Genomic DNA, 24,826 nt, shown 5'->3' with positions numbered 1-24,826 from the left:
GATGCGTTTCAATATCCAGCGCTTGTCAGCCGAAGGGGTTGCTGCACAGTATCATCAGAAACTAGACGAGAGGATAGGAGAGACCAACGGATCTGGAGATGTCAACAGCTTATGGGGAAGTATCCACGAAGCAGTGACAACAACAGCGCAAGAGGTGATTGGTACCGCTCAGCGACGCCAACGTAATGGTTGGTTTGACGAGGACTGCCAACGAGCGACGAACGAAAAGAATGCCGCCAGAAGTCGAATGCTAGTGGCCGGTACCCGGCAGAACAGAGAGCGGTACAGGGTTGCAAGAGCAGAAGAGAAACGAATCCACCGCAGGAAAAAACGGCAACACGAAGAGAGTGTTATTGCTGAAGCGCAGGATAGTATGGACAGGAACGATATGCGGAGATTTTATGCAACTGTCAATGGCGCGCGGCACAAGACTGCGCCAGTGCCCGCCATGTGCAATGACCGGGAAGGAAATTTGCTGACAGACAAAACAATGGTGGCAGCCAGGTGGAAGGAGCACTTCGAAGATTTGTTGAATGGTAGCAGCGAAGGAGCACCCAGGAACAGGATTAACATAATGGATGACAGTCAAGCAGTGGAACCACCAACACTGGATGAGGTTAAAAAGGCCCTTAAGGAGCTGAAAAACAGCAAGGCTGCTGGGAAGGACGAGATCCCGGTCGAACTTCTTAAGCACGGAAGCGAGCAGCTACATCAATCAATCCATCAGATTATTATAAAGATTTGGGAGGATGAAGAATTGCCCACTAGTTGGTTGGATGGCCTCATATGCCCAATCTACAAGAAAGGGCACAGACTGGAGTGTGCCAATTACAGAGGGATTACCCTTTTAAATTCGGCGTATGAGATACTGTCGCGTGTCCTGTTCAACAGACTGCGACCTCTTGAGGAGTCCTTCGTCGGCGAATACCAGGCTGGTTTTCGTGAGGGCCGATCAACGACGGATCAAATGTTTACCCTGCGGATGATCCTAGATAAATTTCGGGAATATAACTTGCAGACTCACCATCTGTTCATTGATTTTAAAGCAGCGTACGATTCAGTGAAAAGAAATGAGCTTTGGCAGATAATGTCAGAACATGGTTTTCTGGCGAAACTAATTAGGCTGATACGCGCAACGCTGGATGGATCAAAATCAAGTATTTGGATCGCGGACGAAGTGTCTACGTCGTTTGTGACCTTGGATGGATTGAAGCAGGGAGATTCTCTTTCAAATTTATTGTTCAACATTGCACTCGAAGGAGCGATTAGGAGGTCAGGCGTGCAGAGGAATGGCTCTATCATCACACGGTCGCACATGCTCCTCGGTTTTGCGGACGATATTGATCTCATCGGCATCGATCGTAGGGCAGTGGAGGAAGCTTATGCTCCTCTGAAGAGAGAGACAGCGAGGATAGGCTTGACGATTAACTCTACCAAGACGAAGTACATGATAGCGGGTAGAGACAGAAGCAGGCCTAGTGGTGTTAGTGCTGAGGTAGTGATTGATGGGGAAGTGTTTGAAGTTGTTGAAGAATTTGTTTATCTTGGAACACTTGTGACATGTGACAATGACGTTTCCCGTGAAGTGAAAAGGCGTATTGCAGCTGCGAATAGGGCCTTTTACGGATTGCGTAGCCAGCTTAGGTCCCGTAATTTGCAAACGCAAACAAAATTCGCTCTGTATAAGACGCTGATTCTTCCGGTTGCCCTCTACGGTCACGAAGCGTGGACGTTAAAGGAGGTAGACCGAAAAGCTTTTGGAGTTTTTGAGCGCAAAGTGCTGCGGACAATTCTCGGTGGGAAACAAGAAAATGGAGTGTGGCGCAGACGCATGAATCACGAGTTGTACCAAGTGTACGAAGATGCGAATATTGTGAAACGTATAAAATACGGCAGACTTCAGTGGGCTGGACACGTAGTGCGAATGTCGGAAGAAAGAATAGCGAAAACAATATTCAGCAGAGAACCCGGTAGAGGTAGGCGACTTCGTGGGCGGCCGCGAACTCGCTGGCTGCACGCGGTTGAAGAAGATCTACGATCCCTACACGTTCGGGGAAACTGGAGGAACATCGCCCAAGACCGACGAAGATGGTGCTCTACTATACGCTCGGCATTGGAGTAAAGTTACTTTGTAGCCAACTAGGTATCAAGGTAGGTAGGCAGTGTGGCGTTGCGAGCTCCTGGTAGGTGAACGTTCATGTATGCTTCCATAAATCCCGGCGAAGCTAGTCGAGCCGGGCAAATTGCAATAAAATTTCTAAACGGACCAACTCCACTTGTGCCAGCCAAATCGACTGCAAGCGAAGCGATAAATCAACTTCCTGGTACTACCCACCACCGCCGGTATGTGAGGGAAAGTTAGAGTATTTGAGTCTGGGTTGGAAATATACGAGTGTTTACAGTTAGGAATTTTGATATGCGTTGCTGGAAAATCCACTAAGGATGTTGAAATGGCTCACTGGTTCGAATTCGCGAATTTATGAAGAAAAACCAAAAAGATGAGAAAAAAAGAAGACAGAGAAGACAGAGGGGACAGAGGAGACAGAGACTCCACATCCACTAAAAATCTAATCCAAATCCATTTTATATTGTTTTGCCGCGAAACCAAATTCTGCACTGTTTTCATAGCTAATGAAGCAAACCCACATATAGTAGTAACTTTATCTATCGTAGAGGTTTCTCCCATTCAGTGGAAATATTCAAAATGCACTTCATCTATCATTTCACTGCCTGTGAGTTATTCTCATTGACCTAACATGGAACCAGTTGCACGTTATAGGCAGACCATTTTCCTAACAGAAACTATTTCATTCTATTTTGATAGCCCTTTTCTCGGACCCGTCGACACTATACGACGGTCATGTGGTGGCTCTGACGCACAGGTATGGTATGATTTCGTTCATAAAATCCACATTGATCCTCGTGTCTCACTGCCACGATGGCAATTCTCCGTAAAACCAATTCGAGTGAAACAGCTTTAACATGATTTTTTACTCTTCTCATTTCTAAATTGCTGCCTGAATTTTGACTATAAAAAGCAGTTGAAATGCGGTTTCAAATCGTGTGCTTTTTCGCGCTCTAAACGTGCTTAGCTCTAATGCACCGAATAAAGTAGCGTTCAGGAGCAGCAAAAAGCTTCTGACGATTATCCGTCATGCGAGACGAAGTTATGGTTTAAACATAAAACTTGTTCGTTCTTGGATCTAACGGTGAAAAGCGTTGGCAGCACTTTGACTAGGACACAGTTTGGCTCAAATTCCATTTTAAAGCTGATACTATAGGGCAGCGGTCACCAAGTGCGGCCCGCGGGCCGCACGTGATGCCGAGTTCTCGATGTTGCCGTAGAATTTCTTGCAATGTTTCTTAAATAGGTTTTTGTACTCTCAAAATAATCTGGAATAACGTGTTTAACGTTTCACAAATGGAGTCAGGACGTGCAATACAAGCAGTTGAAAAAATAGGCCTGAGGATCACTGCTATAGGGCTTTTGACTTGGTTTGTATTTTAAATTAAAACAAAGACGAACCATTCTAAAGAAACTCAAACTATTCCTCGTTCGTAGCTGTATCGACAACATTGGGTAAGGTAAGGAAGGTAAGTCTTAGAGAATATTTTTATTTTTGTGTAGAGTAGCCCGATCTTTTCCAAATTAGAACCTAAGTATCAGTGAAAATTTGAGAATTTTTGATGCACTTTTCGAAAAGTGAGTTAGTTGAATATTTTTTGAAAAGTGAAAATTTTACTTGTCCCGTCCATTTTGTCTATCCCCTGTATGTCTTGTAGCTTCGAACATTGTGCCCAGCAACAACTAACGTTGAGAAACTATATCGTCCACCGAAACTTCTGCATTAGGATATGTTACTAGGTTACTTATTGACAACTCTCCCTTATGTGTTTTTTATTATGAAAGTGCACGTTTAAGAAGTTTAATTCCTACATTGTTTTTAATTTTAGGGTGAGGTTATCAACCAGAACGGTTACAAGCAGGTGTTTATTTATTATTTTATACATTATTAGCTCAGCGATCAGCTGAAGATTTTTTGGTTGTTTCATTCCAGCTGCAAAGTTGTGTAGCAATCTTACATATTCCAGGTAAAAATTTAATGCTGTACAAATGATTCTCGATCTATTTTAAATCAGCCTTTATTTGAACAAAAGCTGAGCACAAGAGGCACAATCCTTTATTCAGCTCCTCACCATCTAATTTTAACCATTTTATTAAATCCTTAGCTAATTTGTGGTTCTTTGAAAGGCTGTTTAAATTGTGTAAAAATAAAAACACTTTCGTAAGTTTATTTTCACCATTAGCTTCTTCTACTTCCACAAGAAATGTTTCGGAATGTGTAAATTAAGCTAATAGGAAAACTGGGTCACCCACCCTTTAGCACCTACACTACACACAATTGTAAACGTATACTCGAAAACAAGAGCATTACTTGTTGTGTCTGAATAGTCAAGAACATAAGTTGAATTAAGCCTGTATTAAGGCTGAAAAGCGATGTGGACTTCACGAAAACATACTTGGGTCAGCTGTCATTATTATTTGGTTAAAAGTAGAACAACATGTGTATAATTCTGCATGTTGGTGTATGCTTTACACAGATGAAGAATATTCTATACAACTTGATATTTGCTGGTTAAAGAGTTGAACGAGCCACACTTCAGACCAATATTCAGCTGTCATTGTGTTCAGCCACTGACATCATTAACCAGCAGCTGTTCAGCTTAATACTCTCACTGTTCGGCATTAATTGTTACTTGGGATTGCTTTTCTGTTATATTTCGAGTTGAAAGTAAGTCTTTTTCTTAGAGAAAATAACTGGCATAACTTATAAAACCAAGTTTGTTCGGATGCATTGACTTTTTAAAACTATATAGGTGTGAATTAGTTAGTCAAGCTTTATGGAAGATATCATTTGCATGAATGTTTGTTTGTATTTGACACCAACCTCCTGAATTACAATATCAAACACATAAACGCCAAAAGCTAATCACCATTCATGGCAGTCCTACTATTATATGACACCAGGCTCGCATTTTTCCGGGCATTAAAATAGACAAACAGCTGCAAAACCCCTCATTCAGTTCCCACGCTAGCTAGCTGGGACCCAAACAAAAAATCACACAGCACAGTAGTCGTCACATCCATTAGACCGCGCCGCACTGTCAACCGACGACGATCACCGACCGGAGGCAACCAACCAGCTATAGCAGTAAATCCTACTAATGGATGTCACACTGCTGCAGCAGCAGTTGAAAAGTTCATTTACAGTGTAATGAATCCATTTAAAAAGTGGGACGAAGCGCCCGTAAAAATAAGGATATAGCTTTCGTACGATGCGTCATGACGAGCGTGAGGTCGTTCGATGGAGGGCACTATGATTCATCTTACTTAAGAATTATGATAAGTTCTCCCAATATTTTAATTTTCAAATGGAAAGGTTAAATTTTTGGTGGATTTATTTATTTTTAGAGACATTTAGATTAAAGCATTGAAACGAAATTCCCGAGAATTAGAAAAAAGCACAGCATTTATGAAAAGTATCAAAAACTCCCAAGGGACTCATCCATAATCCTCTATTATCACCAAGCGATACTTTCTACACCATCAAAGCGCCAAAAGGCAAACAACAATTCCAAAGAAGAAAATGGGCTTTATTCGCTAATTTCCTTCTCGAAGGCATTTGAAAGGATTCACCCTTTTGTCTTTATTGTTTGCATTTGTCCTGCCCGAGAGATCCATCCACTACAAGAAGAAAAAAGGGTAAATGGCGAGGCCTTGGGATAATAATTATGATTGTTATGACTGCGACGAAGATGGTCTCATGCCAACACCGCGCTGCGTGCTCTTTTTTCACTGGGTTGATTGTGCAGACAATAGTGATTGTGAATTGAGAAATTTTCTCATCAAGTTGGTTTCTGAGAAAACCAAATCGAAAATAATTGGTTTTGGTGCCTTCGCTTGAAAGAGTGTTCAAATACGCACCTTTTAGGAATTGCTGACAATGCATCGGGTTCAACCCCCAAAACCCCTTTCGTGTACAGGCTTGTCAAACGGCAATCCATGCACCAACGTGAACCTTTGCCAAGCAGCCTTTACTTAAAATCACTCCGGACTAACAGACGAAGTGTATACAGTCTGCTATAGATAAGTGATTCTTTCATCCTTTCCTCCCTCTTCCCACAGTTACCAGCAACTTGACGTAAACGGTGCCATCTTCGTGTAAACATAGAAGGCTTCGTGGCCGTGCGGTTAGTGTCACCGAGCATTCAGTCACATCGTGATGAGAAGCGTGGGTTCGCTTCCCGCCGTAGCTGTTAGGAAATGTTTCCAGCTGTGCCACTGGGCGCTGCGTACTAGTCCACTGTCTAGTGTAGTCCCAAGTAACACAGAAAGCGTCTTTGAAAGATAAATATGAAAAATATGTTGCAGTATAGTACTATAATCGAATCTGAACAGATCCTATGTTAAAATCATGTTTTAACTACACTCCCGATCAAAAGTTTGGCGTCACCCCCTCAAAAACATGTCATTTTTTTAGGCCCATATCTCCACCAGTTTGCACCCGATTTCAAAACCCTAGGTCTCATTCAAAAGATAATAAGTCAAAGAAACTTTGAACATAATTTAAAAGAAACTTTTTCAAAAAAAAATGTATGTAAACTTAACCCAAAGTTGCCAAATTTTCTAAAAAATGAAGGCAGTGACGTTGGAAATTGGGTCGACCAAATTTTAAGATAAGAGCGGTAATATGACCTGTGGTACCCTTGGTCTTCGTCTATGAGTATGTGTGTTTCGGGCAAGTCGCGAGACAGTCAACTCGGTTTCGTCAGTCTTACTCTACACCTCGTGTCAAGCAGTCGCTACCACATATTGGCGACGAGGATGGGATCATTTTTCTCGGATTAGAAGGAGCATCAGTGAATCGGAGAAAAACATCAAATAATCGGAAAGAATATCATCAAATTTGTGGAAATGGAGGTAACTTATCATGCTGTTATTAAAGTGCATTTAGTGAAACAGGAAAAGATGAAAAGCAAGCGTCGGCAATTTTCTCTGCATGGGCGTGAAAAGACGCCATGTTTTTTTCTACCCCGCTGAGAGAACGTTGGAAAGGGGAAAAGAGAAAATGACGTCGATGATTAAATTCGTCGAAATGATGCCAATGATTGAATTCGTTGGAAGATGAGAAGTGAGAAGCTGAATTTAATTCACCGAAAATCAGCTCACGTTGAAAAAAATACTGATGGTAAACAAAGTTGTTTTTTTTCTTTTTTGCCTTTCTCGTACACTAAGTGTACTGGAAAGGCTATATGTTCACTCCAAAAATGACTTTTTGATAGAAGGCCCGGAGCGTCGACTCACATATACCAATCAACTCAGCTCGACGAATTGAAGTGATGTCTGTGTGTATGTATGTGTGTGTGTATGTGTGTGTGTGTATGTGTGTGTGTGTATGTGTGTGTGTATGTGTACAAAAAAACTCACATCACTTTTTGGCAGTAAACCTCAACCGATTTTAATGACCGACGGGTCATTCGACGCGAAATCTGGTCCCATTGTTTCCTATTGAAAATGTTTCGGATCGGTCCAGCCGTTTCGGAGTTATGGCCATTTAGGTGTTCCGGACCAGTACCCTTGGAACGGGCCATACATAAAAATGTAACAAACACATACATGCGACACATCAAACTGTGGCATTTTGGATAACCTGATGAACGTTTAGCAGGAAAACAGTCTCAGACCATATCTGAACCGGTAGTGTTTTGGAACCGGTTCCGGATGTCCAGCCGGAAGTGGCCAAATATAAAAGTGAACTAAAGCCATGCATGCGACACATCAAATTGCGGCAATTTCGATAACCTGATGAACAGTTAGCAAGAAAACAGTCTCAGACCATATCGGAACCGGTTGTGTTCCGGAACCGGTTCCGGATGTCCCACCGGAAGTGGCCAAATATAAAAGTGAACCAAATCCATGCATGCGACATATCAAAGCGCGACTTTTTTATAACCCAATGACAGGTTGGCATTAAAAAAAGACTTAGACCATATTTGAACCGGTAGAGTTTCGGAACCGGTTCCGGATGACCCGCTGGGAGTGGTCAAATAAAAAAGTGATCCAAACCCATGCATGCGACACATCAAACTGCGGCAATTTTGATAACCTGATGAACAGTTAGCAAGAAAACAGTCCCAGACCATGTCTGAACCGGTTGCGTTCCGGAACCGGCTCCGGGTGTCTTGCCGGAAGTGGCCAAATATTAAAGCGAACCAAGTCCACGCATGTGACATATCAAAGGGCGGCTTTTGTGATAATGAAAGGTTGGCATAAAATAGACTCAGACCATAAAATTTGACATAGTTTTTACATGCGGCACATCAAATCACAGATTTTCCGACAACTTGATGACCTTTTATGCTAAGACCACATTATGGACTGTCAGTAGTTCCGAAACTAGTTCCGGGTTCCCATCCGAAAGCGGCTGAATATAAAATTGTACCAAACCCATGCATCCGACATAGCAAAGCGCGGCTTTTTTGATAACCTAACAAACGTTTGCAAGCAAATAGGCTCAGATAATTTAAGAGACTATCAGTAGTGTTCCGCAACCGGTTTCCGAGCCGAAAGTGAAAGCAAACCCATGCACCCATGCAAACCCATTGCGTGCGGCTGGTATCACGGCTATTTAGGTAACATGATGAACAGTTGCAAAAAAATAGACGCAAGCCATATCAGTGTGTTACGGAACCGATTCCGGTTGTCCCGCCAGAAATGGTCAAATGTAAAAGAGAACCAATACATGTAACATATCAATGACTTATTCAGTAACATGATAAACGATAGCCAACAAATAATCTCAGACTATATTTGGGAGAACCGGTAGTGTTCCAGAACTAGAGACTAGACGAGTAGCCCACCGGAAGTGGTAAAACATAGAAGGGAACTGAACCATAGCTGCGTTTTTTTTATAATCTGATGTAAGGCCAACAAGAAAATAGTCTCAGGCCACATCTAGAACTTGTATTAATATTTCGGAATCGGTTGCGGGTGTTCCTTCGGAAGTGATTTAACAGAAGTCTCCAGTTAGCCTAGTGGTTAAGGCTTTGACTCCCTGAGCATAGTGTATCATTGTACTTGCCTCACAATATACAAGTTCATGCAATGGCAGGCAAAGAAAGCCCTACAATTAATAACTGTGGAAAAGTGCTCAAAGAACACTAAGTTGAAGCGAGGCAGGCCAAGTCCCAGTGGGGACGTCGAGCCATAAAGAAGAAGAATAAACCAAAATCATGCATGCGATACATAAAATCGTGGTTTTTCAAAAAATTGTTGAACTGTTATCAAGAAAATAGCATCAGATCACATTAATTTTCAGCTTTTTAGTTAACTCGATGAACAGTTAACAAGAACATAATCTCAGACCACATTTGAGACAACCAGAATTGGTTCCAGGTGTCCCACCGGAAGTGGTCAAACGTAAAATATAACAAAACCCATGCAAGCTGCACATCAAATAGCGGAATTATAAAAGTGAACAAAATAAATGTCAAAGCGATAAATCAAATCGTGGCTTTTTTGATAGCCTGTAAACGTTGGGTAAGATTATAAGTGAAGAAATGGTCAAAGTCTTCATATATGCAAGAGAACAAAATCGTGACCAAAGTGATATCTTCAAATCACACCATTTCAATTTCCAGCGGTGTAAATGCATAGTAGGATGGATCAACGTTTTATGGAAAAATTAAAATCTAATCGCATCAACACCTTATCAATTTTCAATCTTCAATCTTCTTTTGCTTCTAAAATTACTGCTCACAATTTGCGTGCGGCTGGTCGAGCCCTCGCTCTTCTCATTGCGATTGAAACAATTTCTGCATTTTTCTCGTAAGAAGATCACATTTTACATGAATCGAATACATTTGGTAATAAAATATAGCCTAAAGTGTACTGAAATAAACAACGGCGAAGATCACAAAGTGAACTACGATTGTGAATAGAGTTGACCTTCTTCATGCATTAGCTGCCGCTCACCCGCTGCCGTAGTGCATGGAATGGAGTCATAATGACCCTAATCAGAGATGCCAGATTATTTTTATCAAAAATCTGCATCATGACATATTTTTCTGTATCGCCGTATTTGAGGGTATAGCAGACACCGAGAGTCCTAGATTTCAATAGGAACTAACAAAAATGTACTACTTTCTGACAGTTTAAAACTTTTGCAGGTATTTATTTTTATTAAACATGTGTGAAAACGTACAAATTTTCATAAATTCTTTAAAGTTTAGGCAACAATTTATAAAGTTTTCAATAAATTTATTGCAAAAAGCTTCAAATTTCATGCTTTCATGAGAAATCTGTATAACATTTCAAAATTCTGTATTTTTCTGTACTCTATATCTTGTCTGTATAGAAGGTCAAAAATCTGTATAATACAGAAAAATCTGTATACCTATCTGGCATCTCTGACCCCAATATACGACCAGGGTTAAGGTGGTCAAGCAGTCAATTGAGAGGTCTGATATTTTTCAGCTCTGCTTTGCTCTTGTACCATGCTCTGCTTTGGAATATGTACCATGAATAAGTTTCCAAAATCGATCATGGTTTTGTTAAAATTGTTGTTTTTCTATATAAAGTATTATCAGGATTCAGGAACATTTTTGCTAACGTCGACAGAAAGTTCATGAGTACATATTAGACGAGAAAGGCACTATCACCACTAGGTGGATAAATCTGGGTTTTTTTTCTTTTCTTTTCTTTTCGTTTTGTTGGTTTATGTTTTAGCAAGCAAGCGGTAACCAGGACGGAACCCAAAACCAAAATGATGCACAGAACCAGGTTCTGCTGTTACAAACAGCAACGGCGTTCAACCCGGCAGCGTACAATCTGCCGCAGTTCCGGTACAAACATCTTCCTTCATCAGAAGTGCGCAACGCCTGGAATGGATGGATTCGTGGTTTCGAACGTGTTATGAAGGCTTCGAGTATTACGGATGGATCGATGAAGAAAATTCAAATGCTTGCAATGGGAAGATTAGAATTGCAGAACGTTTTCGACGGTATCCCAGGAGCCGATGAAGAGTCCGAAGAATCGGCTGATCCTTTTGCTGTTGCCAGAACGAAGCTGGACAATCATTTTTCCCCAAAACAACACGAGAGCTTTGAGAGGTACTTGTTTTGGATGATGTCACCAGAAACGGAAGAACCGATTGAGAAATTCGTGGAGCGGGTGCAACAAAAGGCTGAAAAGTGTGCGTTCGGGAAAACATCATTGGAGAGCCGTCAAATCGCAGTGGTGGATAAGATCATACAATATGCGCCGGGGGATCTACGTGAAAAACTATTGGAAAAGAAACATTTGACGCTGGATGACTGCATAAAAGTGGTCAACTCGCACCAGGCGGTGAAGTATCAAGCGTCCAAAATGAGTGAAAAATCCGGAACCCCGTTGTCAACAAACGTTCAGAAGTTGTACGCGAACTCAGGTAGAAGGAATTTTGTGCATTCAGATTCTTTCCAAAGGAATTCATCGCGATGTACGAAGTGTGGATACAATCAACATAAGCCTGGTGAACGATGTCCTGCATTGAATCAGCTCTGCGTTCGTTGTCGTGGTGTTGGCCACTTCAAGGCGGTATGCAGAAGCACAGCTCGTGGCCCCACGGAACCCTCGTCAGCTCCGGCTCATTTGAAGCGACCCTACCCTACACCGACAACCTCCCGGAACATGCCTCTGTTCAAGAAACCCAGGAATGTGATGCATATTGAAACCCCAGAGGAGAACAACATGGAATCAGATGAAGAGGAATTGCCCGTCTACAATGTAGGCGACAACGATGAGCTCATACAATGCAAAATTGGAGGGGTTGGCATAGAAATGTTGATTGATTCGGGTTCGAAGTATAATTTGATAGATGATGCTACCTGGTCAACGATGAAAATGAGAAACGTGCAAGCGAGCAACATCCGCTTTGATGCGAGCAAGAAGTTTCTTGCATATGGGAAAGTGCCTCTAAAATTAATCGCCGTTTTTGATGCCGAAATCGAAATATTGGGAACTGATAGGAAACTGGCAGTGGACACGACCTTCTATGTTATAGAACAAGGACAGCAGCCGCTTTTGGGTAAACTAACTGCTCAACAACTAGGAGTCCTCCGTATCGGTTTGGGATCTATTGAAGTGGATCGTGTCGCGGTTACAAAACAGCATTTCCCTTTCATTCGGGACGTCGAGCTTACGCTGCCGATTGACCGAAGCGTGCCGCCTGTCATCCAACCACTTCGAAGGTGCCCAGTTCCCCTACTGGACAAAGTGAAGGCAAAATTGGACGATCTTCTGGCCCAGGACATTATAGAGAGAGTTGAGAAACCTTCATCTTGGGTTTCGCCGCTTGTCCCCATTTTAAAGGATAATGGGGATTTGAGGATGTGCATTGATATGCGCAGGGCTAATCAAGCGATACAGCGTTTGAACCATCCACTTCCTGTATTCGAGGAAATCTTACCACGAATTCGCAATGCTCGATATTACTCTTTGTTGGATATGAAGGAATCGTATTACCACGTGATGTTGACGGAAGGCTGCAGGGATGTTACCACCTTTATTACTAACTGGGGATTGTACCGGTTCAAAAGACTCTTCTTTGGGGTTAATTGCGCCCCAGAGCTTTTTCAAAGCTTGATGGAGAGTTTGCTGGCAAACTGCCCTAATCTGGTAAGTCAAAACAACCTATTGGCATCAAATATATTTCTAAAATCCTTATTTGGTTCAGATTGGCTTCATCGACGATTTTCTAGTATTTGGTGAGACAGAAGAAGCACACGACAAGGCATTGGAAACAGTTGTTCGTAGGTTCGAGGAATTTGGAGTTCAACTGAACCACCAGAAATGTAAGTTCAAGCAGTTGGAAGTGATTTTCTTAGGCCACCGGCTTTCGGAGAAAGGAGTCCTTCCATCGGACGATAAGGTGCGCTCCATTTTGAACTGCCGAGCCCCCAAATCTAAGGAGGAATTACGAAGCTTTTTGGGCCTGGTCACTTTTGTGTCACGTTTCATTCCTGACTTAGCAACAGCCAATCACCCATTGCGCGAGCTCGTCAAACAATCTTCGAACTTTGTTTGGAACCAGGACCATCAAGTTGCTTTTGATTCAATCAAACAGCGAATTGGACGTTTGGACTATTTGGGATATTACGATCCGATAGACCGCACCCTGGTGGTAACCGATGCGTCGGGCGTAGGGCTCGATGCGGTGCTCCATTCAATTTAAGAATGGCAAGCCAAGAGTCATCAGCTACGCCTCAAAGAGCCTTTCAGAGACCGAGATGAAGTATCCCCCGATCGAGAAAGAGGCTCTTGCTATTGTGTGGGCCGTTGAGCGGTTCAGAATTTACTTGATCGGTATCACGTTCGAGCTCGAAACTGATCATCGACCGCTAGAAACAGTGTTCACCAGAACATCCAGGCCGACTCTGAGGATCGAAAGGTGGCTTCTAAGGCTACAGGCGTTCACGTTTAATGTGGTTTACCGCAAGGGCTCAGCCAATCTGGCTGATTGCCTGTCTAGATTGGCTTCTCACGTGGATGATGTTTCCTGGAATGAAGAGTCAGAGGTTTTTATACGAAGAATCGCGGTTGAGACGTTGGCTGTTTTGATTGATGATCGGGATGATGATTTCGATGAAAACACGGAAGTTGAAATCAAAGCGATACAAGAAGCCGCTGCCATCGATATAACAGAAGTTGTGAAGGAAACCAAAAGTGACGAAGAACTGAGCGCAGTACAGAAGGCGATTATGACACACGACTGGGGAAACTCGGTAGTGAAACCGTACGTCGCATTTCAGAACGAACTGAGCTACATAAACGGGTTGGTCATGAGAGGTTCAAAACTGGTCGTGCCTCGGACATTGCGTAGTCGTATGTGCCAACTGGCGCACGAGGGCCATCCTGGCCAATCAGTTATGAAAAGTCGATTGCGTGACAAATACTGGTGGCCCAACATGGACGGAGAGACAGTAAAGCTCTGCGAGTCTTGCGAGGGATGCCGTTTAGTGCATTGTGCGAATCCACCGGATCCCATGAGCAGACGGTCGCTACCAGAAAAGCCGTGGATTGATCTGGCGATCGACTTTCTCGGTCCGATGCCTAGCGGCGAATATATCCTTGCAATAATCGATTATTACAGCAGGTATATGGAGCTTGAAATCATGACCAAAATCACAGCGCAGGAGACGATTCTGAGGCTAAAAAGGATCTTTAGAACGTGGGGTTATCCGAGAACAATCACCTTGGATAATGGCAAACAGTTCGTTTCCAAGGAATTTGGAAATTTCTGCAAAACGTTAGGTATTCATTTGAATCACAGCACACCCTACTGGCCGCAAGCCAACGGCGAGGTCGAGCGGCAAAACAGATCCTTACTGAAACGACTGAAGATATCTAACGCCCTCTACGGCAATTGGGTTGTTTAGTGAATAAAATATTGCTATTTTCTATAGCCTAATCGAAAGAGCTCATTTTTCTGAGTATAATGTGATTTTATTGGATCTCAATACTTTTGTTTTGATGGTTAAATTAACAAAACAGTTTCAATTTTCGTGGATAGAATGACAGTTCAATCGATAAAATGACAGTTCGACTCGAACAAAAAAATTTCCCCATACAAACTTTAAATGCATTTTAAAAATAGTTCCCGATGTCCAAAAAATATGAAATTTTGGATTTCGACTAATTTTAGGGCGGGGAATCCGATTATGAATTAATCCGGATACCCCTAAAGAACCCAATTGGAAAACGGAGCTCGACGACTACCTGATCCTTTATAACAATTCGCCTCACAGCGTGACTGGCCAAGCACCGAGTGAACTTCTCCAAAACAGGAAACTCCGCTATAAACTACCCCAATTGGATGACCTCAGCTCAACACCACCAAGTACCGAATTCCGCGATCGTGACACTCAAAAGAAATTCGAAGGAAAAATACGAGAGGACAATAGGCGAGGAGCGAAACGTAGCGAGATAGAAATCGGTGACAAAGTTTTGATGAAGAACCTGCTACCGAAAGACAAGCTCTCCACCGACTTCCACAAAGAGAAGTTCTTGGTTGTAGACAAAGAAGGTACAAATGTCACGATCGAATCGGATGAAAATGATAAACGCTACGAACGTAATACATCTCATTTGCGCAAGATCACAGAACCTCTGAACATGACGCCTCGGCGGGAGTATCCAGTGGATCATCAGATGGAAGCATTGATTAGTCCACCTCACGTAAGTCGGAACATACTAAGGTAGTGAACTAGAACAAAAACTGATATTAATGAAGCCTTTAGTCGCCACAGGTACAACACCCGTTTCACCACGCGAGTCCATTGATTGCTACGGAGCAGATCGAACAGAAATCGGGGACTATCAAGATGCAGTTCCGGTCCGTAGATCATCTCGAATACCGAAACCGAAGTGTCGTTACAGTCCTTAAGTTTCAGTTAAAATTAAGACTTTTCAATCAGTAGAGTAGAATACTTCAAATGTTAAAATCTAGTTTATTGTCGATTAAAGCTTAAAAGTATAAATAAAAAAGGGTAGATGTGGTACCCTTGGTCTTCGTCTATGAGTATGTGTGTTTCGGGCAAGTCGCGAGACAGTCAACTCGGCTTCGTCAGTCTTACTCTACACCTCGTGTCAAGCAGTCGCTACCACATGACCCATTTTCTATTAGCTTCCAACTGCTTTTTACAGAACTTAGCTAAAAAATCTAGAAAAAAATATTATGTAAATTAACTCTTCATGTCATCGACCAAAAGTTTGGGGTCACCCCTCAATATGATGTATCAGCCAACAATTTGGGGTCACTTTCGTAAAACATGGAAAAGTGATTTGGTGATATCTTCGTCATCTAGAGTTCAATTTTAATTCTTTTTGGCTCATTTCAAAGATAATTAACTAAATTTACGTTTGATGTCTTTAACTTAACGTGTTTAACGATTTTTGTATATAAAAATGTTATGTAACTTTACATAACACATTTAACCCCACTGTGAATGCCACAAAAGTTCAGCCTATTGGACGCAGTGGCTTAATTTCCCCAGCAGGGGAGGAAAAAAAAAAAAAAAAAACCCCACTGTAAAAAATAAGGCATCTTTACGTTAAGTTTTAGTGTAAATTTCAAAAAATATGTGTGGTTCAATGTCTATGCAGTAAGTATCAGTCATTGTGTTTCAAAAAATAAGCCAAGAAGAATTAAAATTGTATGAAAGATGACAAAGATATCAACAAATCACTTTTCCATGTTTTACGATAGTGACCCCAAACTTTTGGCTGATACATCATTTTGAGGGGTGACCCCAAACTTTTGGTCGATGACATCAAGGATTAATTTACTCAATAACTTTTTTCTAGATATTTTAGCTAAGTTCTGTAAAAAGCAGTTGAAAGCTAATAGAAAATGGGTCATATTACCGCTTTCATCTTAAAATTTAGTCGACCCAACTTCCAGCGACACTACCGTATGTTTATTTTTATTTTTTAGAAAATTAGGTAACTTTGAGTTAAGTTTACATACAAAATTTTTTGAAAAAGTTTCTTTTAAATCATGTTCAAAGTTTCTTATTATCTTTTGAATGAGATCTAGGGTTTTGAAATCGGACGCAAATTGGCGAAGATATGGGCTTAAAAAAATGACATGTTTTTGAGGGGGTGAACCCAAACTTTTGATCGGGAGTGTATGTATGGCAATAACAAGTCACTGAAAAATCTTATCAACCTAACCACAAGTTAGAGTAACGTAAATTGAACGTTGATTGCACTAGAGTTTTGAATCATTGTTTTCCTTCAATTCAAGATGATATGGAAAACATCAACAGGACATAGTTATAAACTTCGGGCTGAAGTTTGTTAAGAATACGTTAATTTTACGTATCAAATACGTTGGTGTATAAGCACATGCTTCCTTCAAAGAGAGATTAGCCTACTGGAAGCAAGAAAATTCCGTGTACAGCATGGTTTTGTCATTTTCTGTGGAAATCCCTATTAACATGGGACAACATTACGGCATGCGGTAGTAAAGGCGTCCCTGTTTTTTAATCAAAACTTATAAAATTGTGATGCCTAAATGGAGTGACAAATATCTAAATGATTTCGTGTATGCGTCAGCTTCAAAACCATTTATGTAATCGAGCTGAGAACAGACTTTTTTTTCGGTTGAAACGTTACGCCAATAAGAAGCAGATAGCCAATTATGTTTTGTGAGAAAAAGAAACTGATTTCGATTCTCAAGCTCTAATTTGCCTAAACCAGAAAAAATCCACCAAAGTCTCCTCTAAATCGAATCGTGTTCGCTTGCTTGAGCCAACCATAAAAGTAGCATCAATATTTACTGTTATCTTTTGTAGTCGAAATATTTACTGAGATAATACACTTGATGGCCACTCTGGTCGTCGTTTTTCGCTTATTCAATGTCTTCCCCATGTTCGATTATCGTTTGAGATATTGGTCTTGCTTCGTGTCTTCGTAAACTTCTTCCCAGGGGGATGGTGTCCACTCAGACGTTGAAGAAGCACAGGAAATCGCGAATTTCCTTCCCATCGTCATCGCTACCAGTACCCGAGCAGGATAAAATTACTGAAGAATAACAAACTCAGGTATGTAAAACCGAATACCTACAACCTGAATGAGGTATTAAGAAGCCCTGCATAAGAGGTAAAATACCTAAAATAATAACTGGTGTGTATTCTGTGCATAACACGTGAATAATGACACCAGGTATGGCAATATCTAAATAATAATTGGCGATTTTTCCATAATTGAATAATACCTCAAGCAGTCCTTAACACCGAACCAATACCTCGTTGAGGTATTTTTTTCAATACCTACAAAATACCAAAGTAAGTTATTTTCAATACAACGATAACCGACCAATACCATGTCCTGGTATGATACCTGACTTTGGTGTGCTGCAGTTATGTGTCAGTTATTCGTTCCTGCTCGGGTACTTTTCCTGCCGACGTCATTATAAACCATGATTTTATTTTTCGACCATTTTGAGATGGCTGCAATGAAGAAATATTCCATTTGTAACTGCAAAGAAGCATACCGAAAAGTAGTAAGCAATGTTTACAACATTTACACCACCAATGACTCAATAACGATACTTATTTTACTGGAATAAATCCTTGAGTAATTCTAGCTGAGACCGGCCCACTATTTACACCATGTCTTCAAAAATGTTTTAAGTGGCGATTTTCTGAAAGTCCTCACTAAAAAGTAAGAAAAATATATTTGGTTACTCAAATAGTTAGAACCATAACAAGAGTAGTGTGCGGTAGTTCGGCAGCAGCAAAGCTTCGCGCGCTCGCTTTGCTAGATTTTTGCGATTTTTTTTTCTCTTCTTTCTGCGGGGCTCCGACGACGGGACGAGTGTGCGGTGGGCGCGCCGTGGTTTGTGTCGATTCCGAATTTTTCGCTTCCCATCGGCGCCAGTTTCCAATACACTTTTAGTTGATAATAAATATTTTCTTTCATTTTTTTTTCATTTTTTGCATTTACACAAAAGAGTGAAAAATGTTAGTTCGGGTTCACCGGTCGAGAAAAAAAATCTGGGCGCCGACAAGTGAGTCGCGTTCAGTGTATTTCTGTGTGGAATAGACTAAAGGTTTCTGCTCCCTAGTGGAGTGGAGACGCGCGATAGAATTTTCTTTTTGCCTAGTTCTTGCGTCGAAAAGTGGTCGGTTGTTAACGGCGGTTTGTGTATATTGATCCATTGTCAAATCATATCACCAACCATAGGTGACTCCCGGACTGACAATGTACCTTACCCTACTAACAAAAAATTCCTTCCTGAGACAAACGTGGAGATGCAGCGAGTCGCGGTCTTTATAACAACGTTTGTCTTACTAACATTCCCTTCCATCCTCGATGACCGTAAGGACGTGGCCGGCGCCGTTATTGACCTTATTAAAGTTGAGAGCTCTCGAACTGTGTACATTGAGAATAAGCCGATTTTGGTAAAATGGTGGCTTATTTAAACCGTTATAACTAGAAAGTTTCTCTAAAAACCACCTCAAAACGAAGTGTTTTTTAAAAGAGGAAAGATAGAGCTACTATTTACAATCATAAAAAGTTGGGTCGGCCGTATTGATTCTGGTCGCTATCTGTTCGACTTTCAATGTGCTGGTCGGTGAACATCTTCGGTGTGTGCTGGTCAGATATTTGGAAGGTCGAACTGTGACAGACGAAATGTTGTATGGACTCTCGATGGTGCGATGTCGGAGCAACTCTCTGTCGGTTGGATCGGAACGGTCTCTTTTCTAGGTCGTGGTCGTAAGCGAGTTCGCTCTGCAACTGCTGTGAGTCGGTCTCTGAGCGGTCACTCCTACTCTCATCGTTTCGCTTCGGTTTCAAGTTGACGCTTAGATAAACTTCAGGACATTTCTCGGCAAGGTCGGAATTAGCATTAAGATCTTTCTTGATTGGCGGAACCCATGTTTGTCGTTGTGTCGTTGGTTGCTTGGCTACGTTCACAAAGGCGTTGATCGGTTGCTCAAACTCTTTGTCGATGGCTGCGGGTTGCAGAATTAGAGTTTCGGAAGATCCATCAAAGCTGCAGTATATCGAATTAGGAGCGACTTGGGACTTCGAACTGCACTTCATACTCTGGAATTGGTCGGCGTGAGAAACAATCCTCTGATCTACGTCGGTTGAGGCACTCTAATCGTGGAAGTAAGCTCTTCGGATGTTGATCCAATGAGAACTGCGAACGTTGCGGGGTGAACTCACAGTTGTCCTGCACCAGGAAATTTGGATCTTCGTGACGCGGCAATTTGCGATCCTCCTGTAGCTTTGCAGGCGTTGGGTTGTTATCTGCATATGCTGGGTAATTCGGCACCAACATTTCAAAAGGGCGTAACTGCATTTGGAAGTAATACCTTCTTTCAAAGCTGTATGTCGTACGGCCTCCCTTACACTCAAACCACCGTGGTTGTCGGAAAGAGGAGAGTTTTTCCCATCTGGTACTTGTTGTGAAAAACATGGAAATCATAACACATGATCCACAGCTTTAAAAGAAGGTGATGATTTCAAAAGCAGTTACGCCCTTTTGAAATGTAGGTGTCGAATTAAGCTTTCGCCAGTCGGATCTGTAGTTGTGAATAACAGTGAGGATCGGAGCAATCAAAGGATGCGTCGCATGAGCGTTTAACAAGTCACGAATAGTCAAGCGGGCAAGATTGTATCTCTCCTTGAAGTCGAAGTATACTTCTTCTTGCTCTCGTAGAGCCTCCTCGGGAACGAATGTGATCAGCTGGTTGTGCACAGCCTTGAACTCGGCGTAGGCGTCCTCTACGTTCTTCAGGTAAGTCCTAAGTCGTGGTTGGCTAACCTTGTTTTGGGTGGCAGCAAGTGCGTTATCTACTCGAGCTAGCTTCAAGTTCACGTGTTCTCGCTGACGTGAGAGCGACGTAAACTCCTTCAGTACTTGAGGGTCCACGGATGATCTCCAAACGGTGTTTTGGTCGTACAAAACAGTGTCATGTCGGTCCATCTTGAAGGCCTCAGACAACTTGTTCCTTGATGCAAACTGTGGAACTACTTCTCGGGTTGGAATACGCTCACCACGTGCAAGCGCGTGTCGGGGTAACGTACCTACGCTGCGGATACTCCAACAGATGGCGTGGGGAATGTGCTCACTCGAATCCTTATGATCCGCCTAGCGGATGCAACGGCAGCTCCACAGCTCTGATTGGAGATTTTTTAATTGGTGGTAGGGTCTGGGACCATTTGGACAGGAGCACCTATTTTGGGCACTTGCTGCTATAACTCAGTCAATTTCAAACCGATTGACTTGAATTTTTGAACATGGCTAGATACTGTGCGTATCTGATAGTGTCTCAAAAATCAAGTCAATCGGTTCAAAATTGACTGACTTATAGCAACAAGTGCCCAAAATAGGTGCTTCTGCCCAAATGGTCCCAGACCCTACTTACTCTAGAGACGGAATCTCCTGGACTGACGCACGCTATGTCCAAAGGGAAGTATTATGAAAACCGAATGTACCTCAAATGTTATTCCATAGGATCGTAGGTTTGGACCTGTAGTTTCAGAATCTGTGCGGTTTAAAATATTTCATCTTGGGTTTTTCGATATTTTTCGATTTTTTTGATTTTTTTTCCTGTCCATACGAATGGCGAAAAAAGTCATTTTAAGGTTAATTTCAAATTTTAATTTTTAAATCGCACATATTCTGAATCTAGAGGTCCAAAAAAACGGTTCCAGCGAATAAACTTTGAGGTACATTTACTTTTCATAATACTTCCCTTTGGACATAGCGTGTGACGTTCGGCCTTGGAGCCAGCAAACGAATTGGTGATTGGTATCAGACGACGACACAACTTTTCTTCGGTGGTACACGTCCCGATCAAGGAACCACGCAGGTATTCGGACGGATATTGCGATCGACGAAATCCTTCTCCTCAGGGTCCTACACGTTCAGGTACGAGCACTTCGGAACGTGTTGGAAAATTGGCGGTCGTAGAGCACGGAGATACACATTGTGATTAATGTGTCCGAAACGTCGGATGAAAACATAAGAATCCGTTTTTAACCTTTACATACCCGACCCCCGACAACTCATTTTGAAAATGCTGGCATTTCGTCAATTTTGATCCGATTTTTTTTTAAGTCGCCCTTAATCGATCATAAATTGGTGCAAGTTTATTACACTCAAGTGGTCATGTAATATCCGGAACCATTCCGGAGATATTCTGGATTGTACTGGGGTCAGGGGGTGTGCGAGTTGTTTGTTTTGCCAAATGACCAAAAGTGATTATTTCGTGTGTTATTGTGCTTGAGTGGCATTCGCGGAACCTGTTTCAGGTGTTCCGGAGCGGCCATATCAGTTGCTTCATACTTCAGTCATTTTTTTCAGCCCCATTCTCTTGAAATCATGAAGTTTGATAAGTCGCACGGCATGTTTTAGTTGCAAACCAGAAATGTCCCCGATGTCACTCCCGTGGAACCTATGCTAGATGTTCCAGGGTGGCCATATTAGTTAAAACAGACCTTAGGGTATCGTTTCTGACTCAGTCATTCGATATCATGAAGTTTGATATATCGCACGACATGTTTTGGATGAAAACCAGAAGTGACCCCAATGAGGCCCCCGCGGAACCTGTCACGGTGATCCGGATGGGTCAACTTATGCAAATCTGCTTATCGCAGTTGTGTTTTATTGTTTGCAATGGAAATTCCGCTGAAAATCGATGGTTCAAACACAATAACACACAAAATAATCTTTTTTAGCCTTTTCGGCACTCTCCCTGACCCCAATACAATCCGGAATATCTCCGGAATAGTTTCAGATGTTGAATGGCCACTTGAGTGTAATAAACTTGCACCAATTTATGATCGATTAAGGGCGACTTAAAAAAAGTTGGATGAAAATTGACGAAATGCCAGCAATTTGAAAATGAGATGTTGGGGGTCGGGTACGTGAAGGTTAATTAAAAGAGACTGGAAGCCATTACCCCGAATTGTGATTAAGGATGAGGTATTTGGAGGTACAAAGCTCATACTTTCGAAAGTACCGTTTTAAAGAACGGTTAAACGGTTTGGGATGAAAATGCATCTCGATGTTGACATTAACCCTTCAGCGCGCGCGCTGTTGTAAAAAGTACAACACTACCAAAAAACCTCGCTTTCCGTATACAGTGCGAGCGCGGTGCAGTTTCGGTTGTTTGATGGCACGCGCGCTGGAAGGTTAACTGAACATGCATCATGCTGCATTCTTAGTATTTTTTTTATTCTTCAACCACTTAAACTAATTTACAGCTCTTTTGTCCACTAGGACACTGCGTGAGCGATTCCAATTGGCGGCTGCACATACTTTTTGTACAGGGCCTAAATGTATGCTATTCTAATTCTATCTCGAACTGGTAGCCTTTGCGCTGCTGTCACTTTTCTACTCTGTCCAAGGTAGAATGATGAGCACGGTGTTGCTGTATGGCTCTTGTTCCATTTCCAGTCTGATTGGGGGTCCATTATGAGTTCCTGTTAGCCGATATCCAAGTTTCCGGGTCCGTTAGAGCATATGCTCAGAAGAGGGTCAGGTGTCAGCTGCTCTCGGTGGGAAGAGCAACTGACGAAAAATTGCAAGTGCCGGGGCTGGGATCGAACCCATGACCATCCACTTATGAAGTGAACGTGTAGCCACTACGCCACGGACCCCGGCGGCATTCTTGGTAATATTGACTTAATTACTTACTTGTAAGTAATATTGAGGCCGTCCATAAACCACGCGATCATTGTAGGATGAGGGCAAGATTAGGGCCAGGGATGCCAGATATTTTTTAAAAAATCTGTATCACTCTTTTCAAAAATGTGTAACCCATACAAAAATAAAATGGCTTCTGCAGCTTAAAAATCTCTATTTCACATAAAACGAAACCTATTCATTCATTAATTCATTAAGTATAACATTAAATTCAAGATAACAGTGAATCAACAATATTTCTCCATAATTCCCGGTTTGTAGTTGCCGTTCTCCATCCTCGGCCACGCCCGATGCTCGCCAAGTCACGCTGTACCTGATCTGCCAATCGTGCTCCACGGCTTCTTGTGCCAACCAGATCTGTCGTGAACACCAACTTTGCAGGGTTGTTCTTTGGCATTCTTGCAACATGCCCTGCCCACCGTATCTGTCCAGCTTTAGCCACTTTCAGGATGTTGGGTTCACCGTAGAGTGCAGCTCGTGGTTCATCCTTCTCCGCTACACACCGTTCTCCTGCACGCCACCGAAGGTCGTTCTTAGTACGCGTCGCTCGAAAACTCCGAGTGCTTGCAGGTCCTCCTCGAGCATGGTCCAAGTCTCGTGTCCATAGAGGTCCACCGGTCTTATTAGCGTCTTGTACATGGTACATTTGGCGCGGGGTGAATCTTTGTTGACCGCAGTTTCTTCTGGAGCCCATAAATAGTAGGCACGGCATCCACTGATGATGTGCCTTCGTATTCCACGGCTCACATTACTGGCAGCCGTTAGCAAGGAACTAAGGTAGACGAATTTCTCTACCACCTCGAAAGTATCTCCGTCTATCGTAACATTGCTGCCAAGGCTTGTCCTGTACCAGCATGCACTTTGCCTTAGTCGCATTCACCACCAGTCCGACCTTTGCTGCTTCACGTTTCAGGCGCGTGCATAGTTCTGTCACCGTTCCAAATGTTCTAGCAAAAATATCAATATCATTCGCAAAACAGACTAATTGGCCAGATTTGGTGAAGATCACACCCCGGCTGCTGAGTCCGGCTCGTCGCAAAACACCTTCCAGAGCGACATTGAACAGTAGGCAGGAAGGTCCATCACCTTGTCGCAGTCCTCGTCGAGATTTGAATGAACTGGATAGTTCATCCGGAATCCTTACGCTGTTATGCACACCGTCCAGCGTTGCTCTTATCAGTCTGGTAAGCTTACCGGGAAAGCTGTTTTCGTCCATAATTTGTCGTAGCTCTATGCGGTCGATAAACAGGTGATGCGTTGGGATCTGTTATTCACGGCTTTTCTGGATGATTTGCCGTACGGTGAAGATCTGGTCCGCTGTCGACCGGCCGTCGATGAATCCGGCTTGGTAACTTCCCACGAACTCATTTGTTTTAGGTGACAGACGACGGAAGATGATCTGGGATAGCACTTTATAGGCAGCATTCAAAATAGTGATCGCCCTGAAGTTCTCACATTCCAAATGGTCGCCTTTCTTGTGAATGGGGCAGATTACCCCTTCCTTCCACTCCCCCGGTAGCTGTTCGGTTTTCCAGATCTTAACTATTAGCCGATGC

At 42.4% G+C, this 24,826-nt stretch overlaps 3 protein-coding genes across 3 annotated transcripts in view; 2 read left to right on the top strand and 1 right to left on the bottom strand.

Moving 5' to 3' along the window:
* Positions 1–24,826, bottom strand: part of LOC109399616 (uncharacterized) — a 578,312-nt gene that overhangs the window by 419,547 nt on the left and 133,939 nt on the right. The window lies entirely within an intron of this gene.
* Positions 10,761–13,279, top strand: LOC134289663 (uncharacterized protein K02A2.6-like). The gene is made up of 2 exons (XM_062855871.1): positions 10,761–12,718; positions 12,777–13,279. The coding sequence occupies exons 1-2, from the start codon at positions 10,976–10,978 to the stop codon at positions 13,272–13,274; spliced, it is 2,241 nt and encodes a 746-aa protein (XP_062711855.1). The 5' UTR covers positions 10,761–10,975; the 3' UTR covers positions 13,275–13,279.
* On the top strand, positions 13,330–15,701 carry LOC109414016 (uncharacterized protein K02A2.6-like). Its single transcript, XM_019687740.3, has 3 exons — positions 13,330–14,353; positions 14,787–15,277; positions 15,340–15,701. The coding sequence occupies exons 1-3, from the start codon at positions 13,330–13,332 to the stop codon at positions 15,517–15,519; spliced, it is 1,695 nt and encodes a 564-aa protein (XP_019543285.3). The 3' UTR covers positions 15,520–15,701.

Source organism: Aedes albopictus, chromosome 3 (assembly GCF_035046485.1).
Source record: "Aedes albopictus strain Foshan chromosome 3, AalbF5, whole genome shotgun sequence".
Lineage (NCBI taxonomy): Eukaryota > Metazoa > Arthropoda > Insecta > Diptera > Culicidae > Aedes > Aedes albopictus.
This window is presented reverse-complemented; position numbering and strand designations above follow the sequence as displayed.

What these genes read in the sequence shown, in the direction of transcription:
- LOC134289663 (XM_062855871.1), top strand. Translation starts at nt 10,976, where the DNA reads ATGAAGGCTTCGAGTATTACGGATGGATCGATGAAGAAAATTCAAATG. An exon ending in TGGCAAACTGCCCTAATCTG is followed by an intron (nt 12,719 to 12,776) that starts GTAAGTCAAAAC and finishes TATTTGGTTCAG; the next exon opens with ATTGGCTTCATCGACGATTT.
- LOC109414016 (XM_019687740.3), top strand. Translation starts at nt 13,330, where the DNA reads ATGAAGTATCCCCCGATCGAGAAAGAGGCTCTTGCTATTGTGTGGGCC. An exon ending in AAATTTCTGCAAAACGTTAG is followed by an intron (nt 14,354 to 14,786) that starts GTATTCATTTGA and finishes ATACCCCTAAAG; the next exon opens with AACCCAATTGGAAAACGGAG. An exon ending in CATTGATTAGTCCACCTCAC is followed by an intron (nt 15,278 to 15,339) that starts GTAAGTCGGAAC and finishes TGAAGCCTTTAG; the next exon opens with TCGCCACAGGTACAACACCC.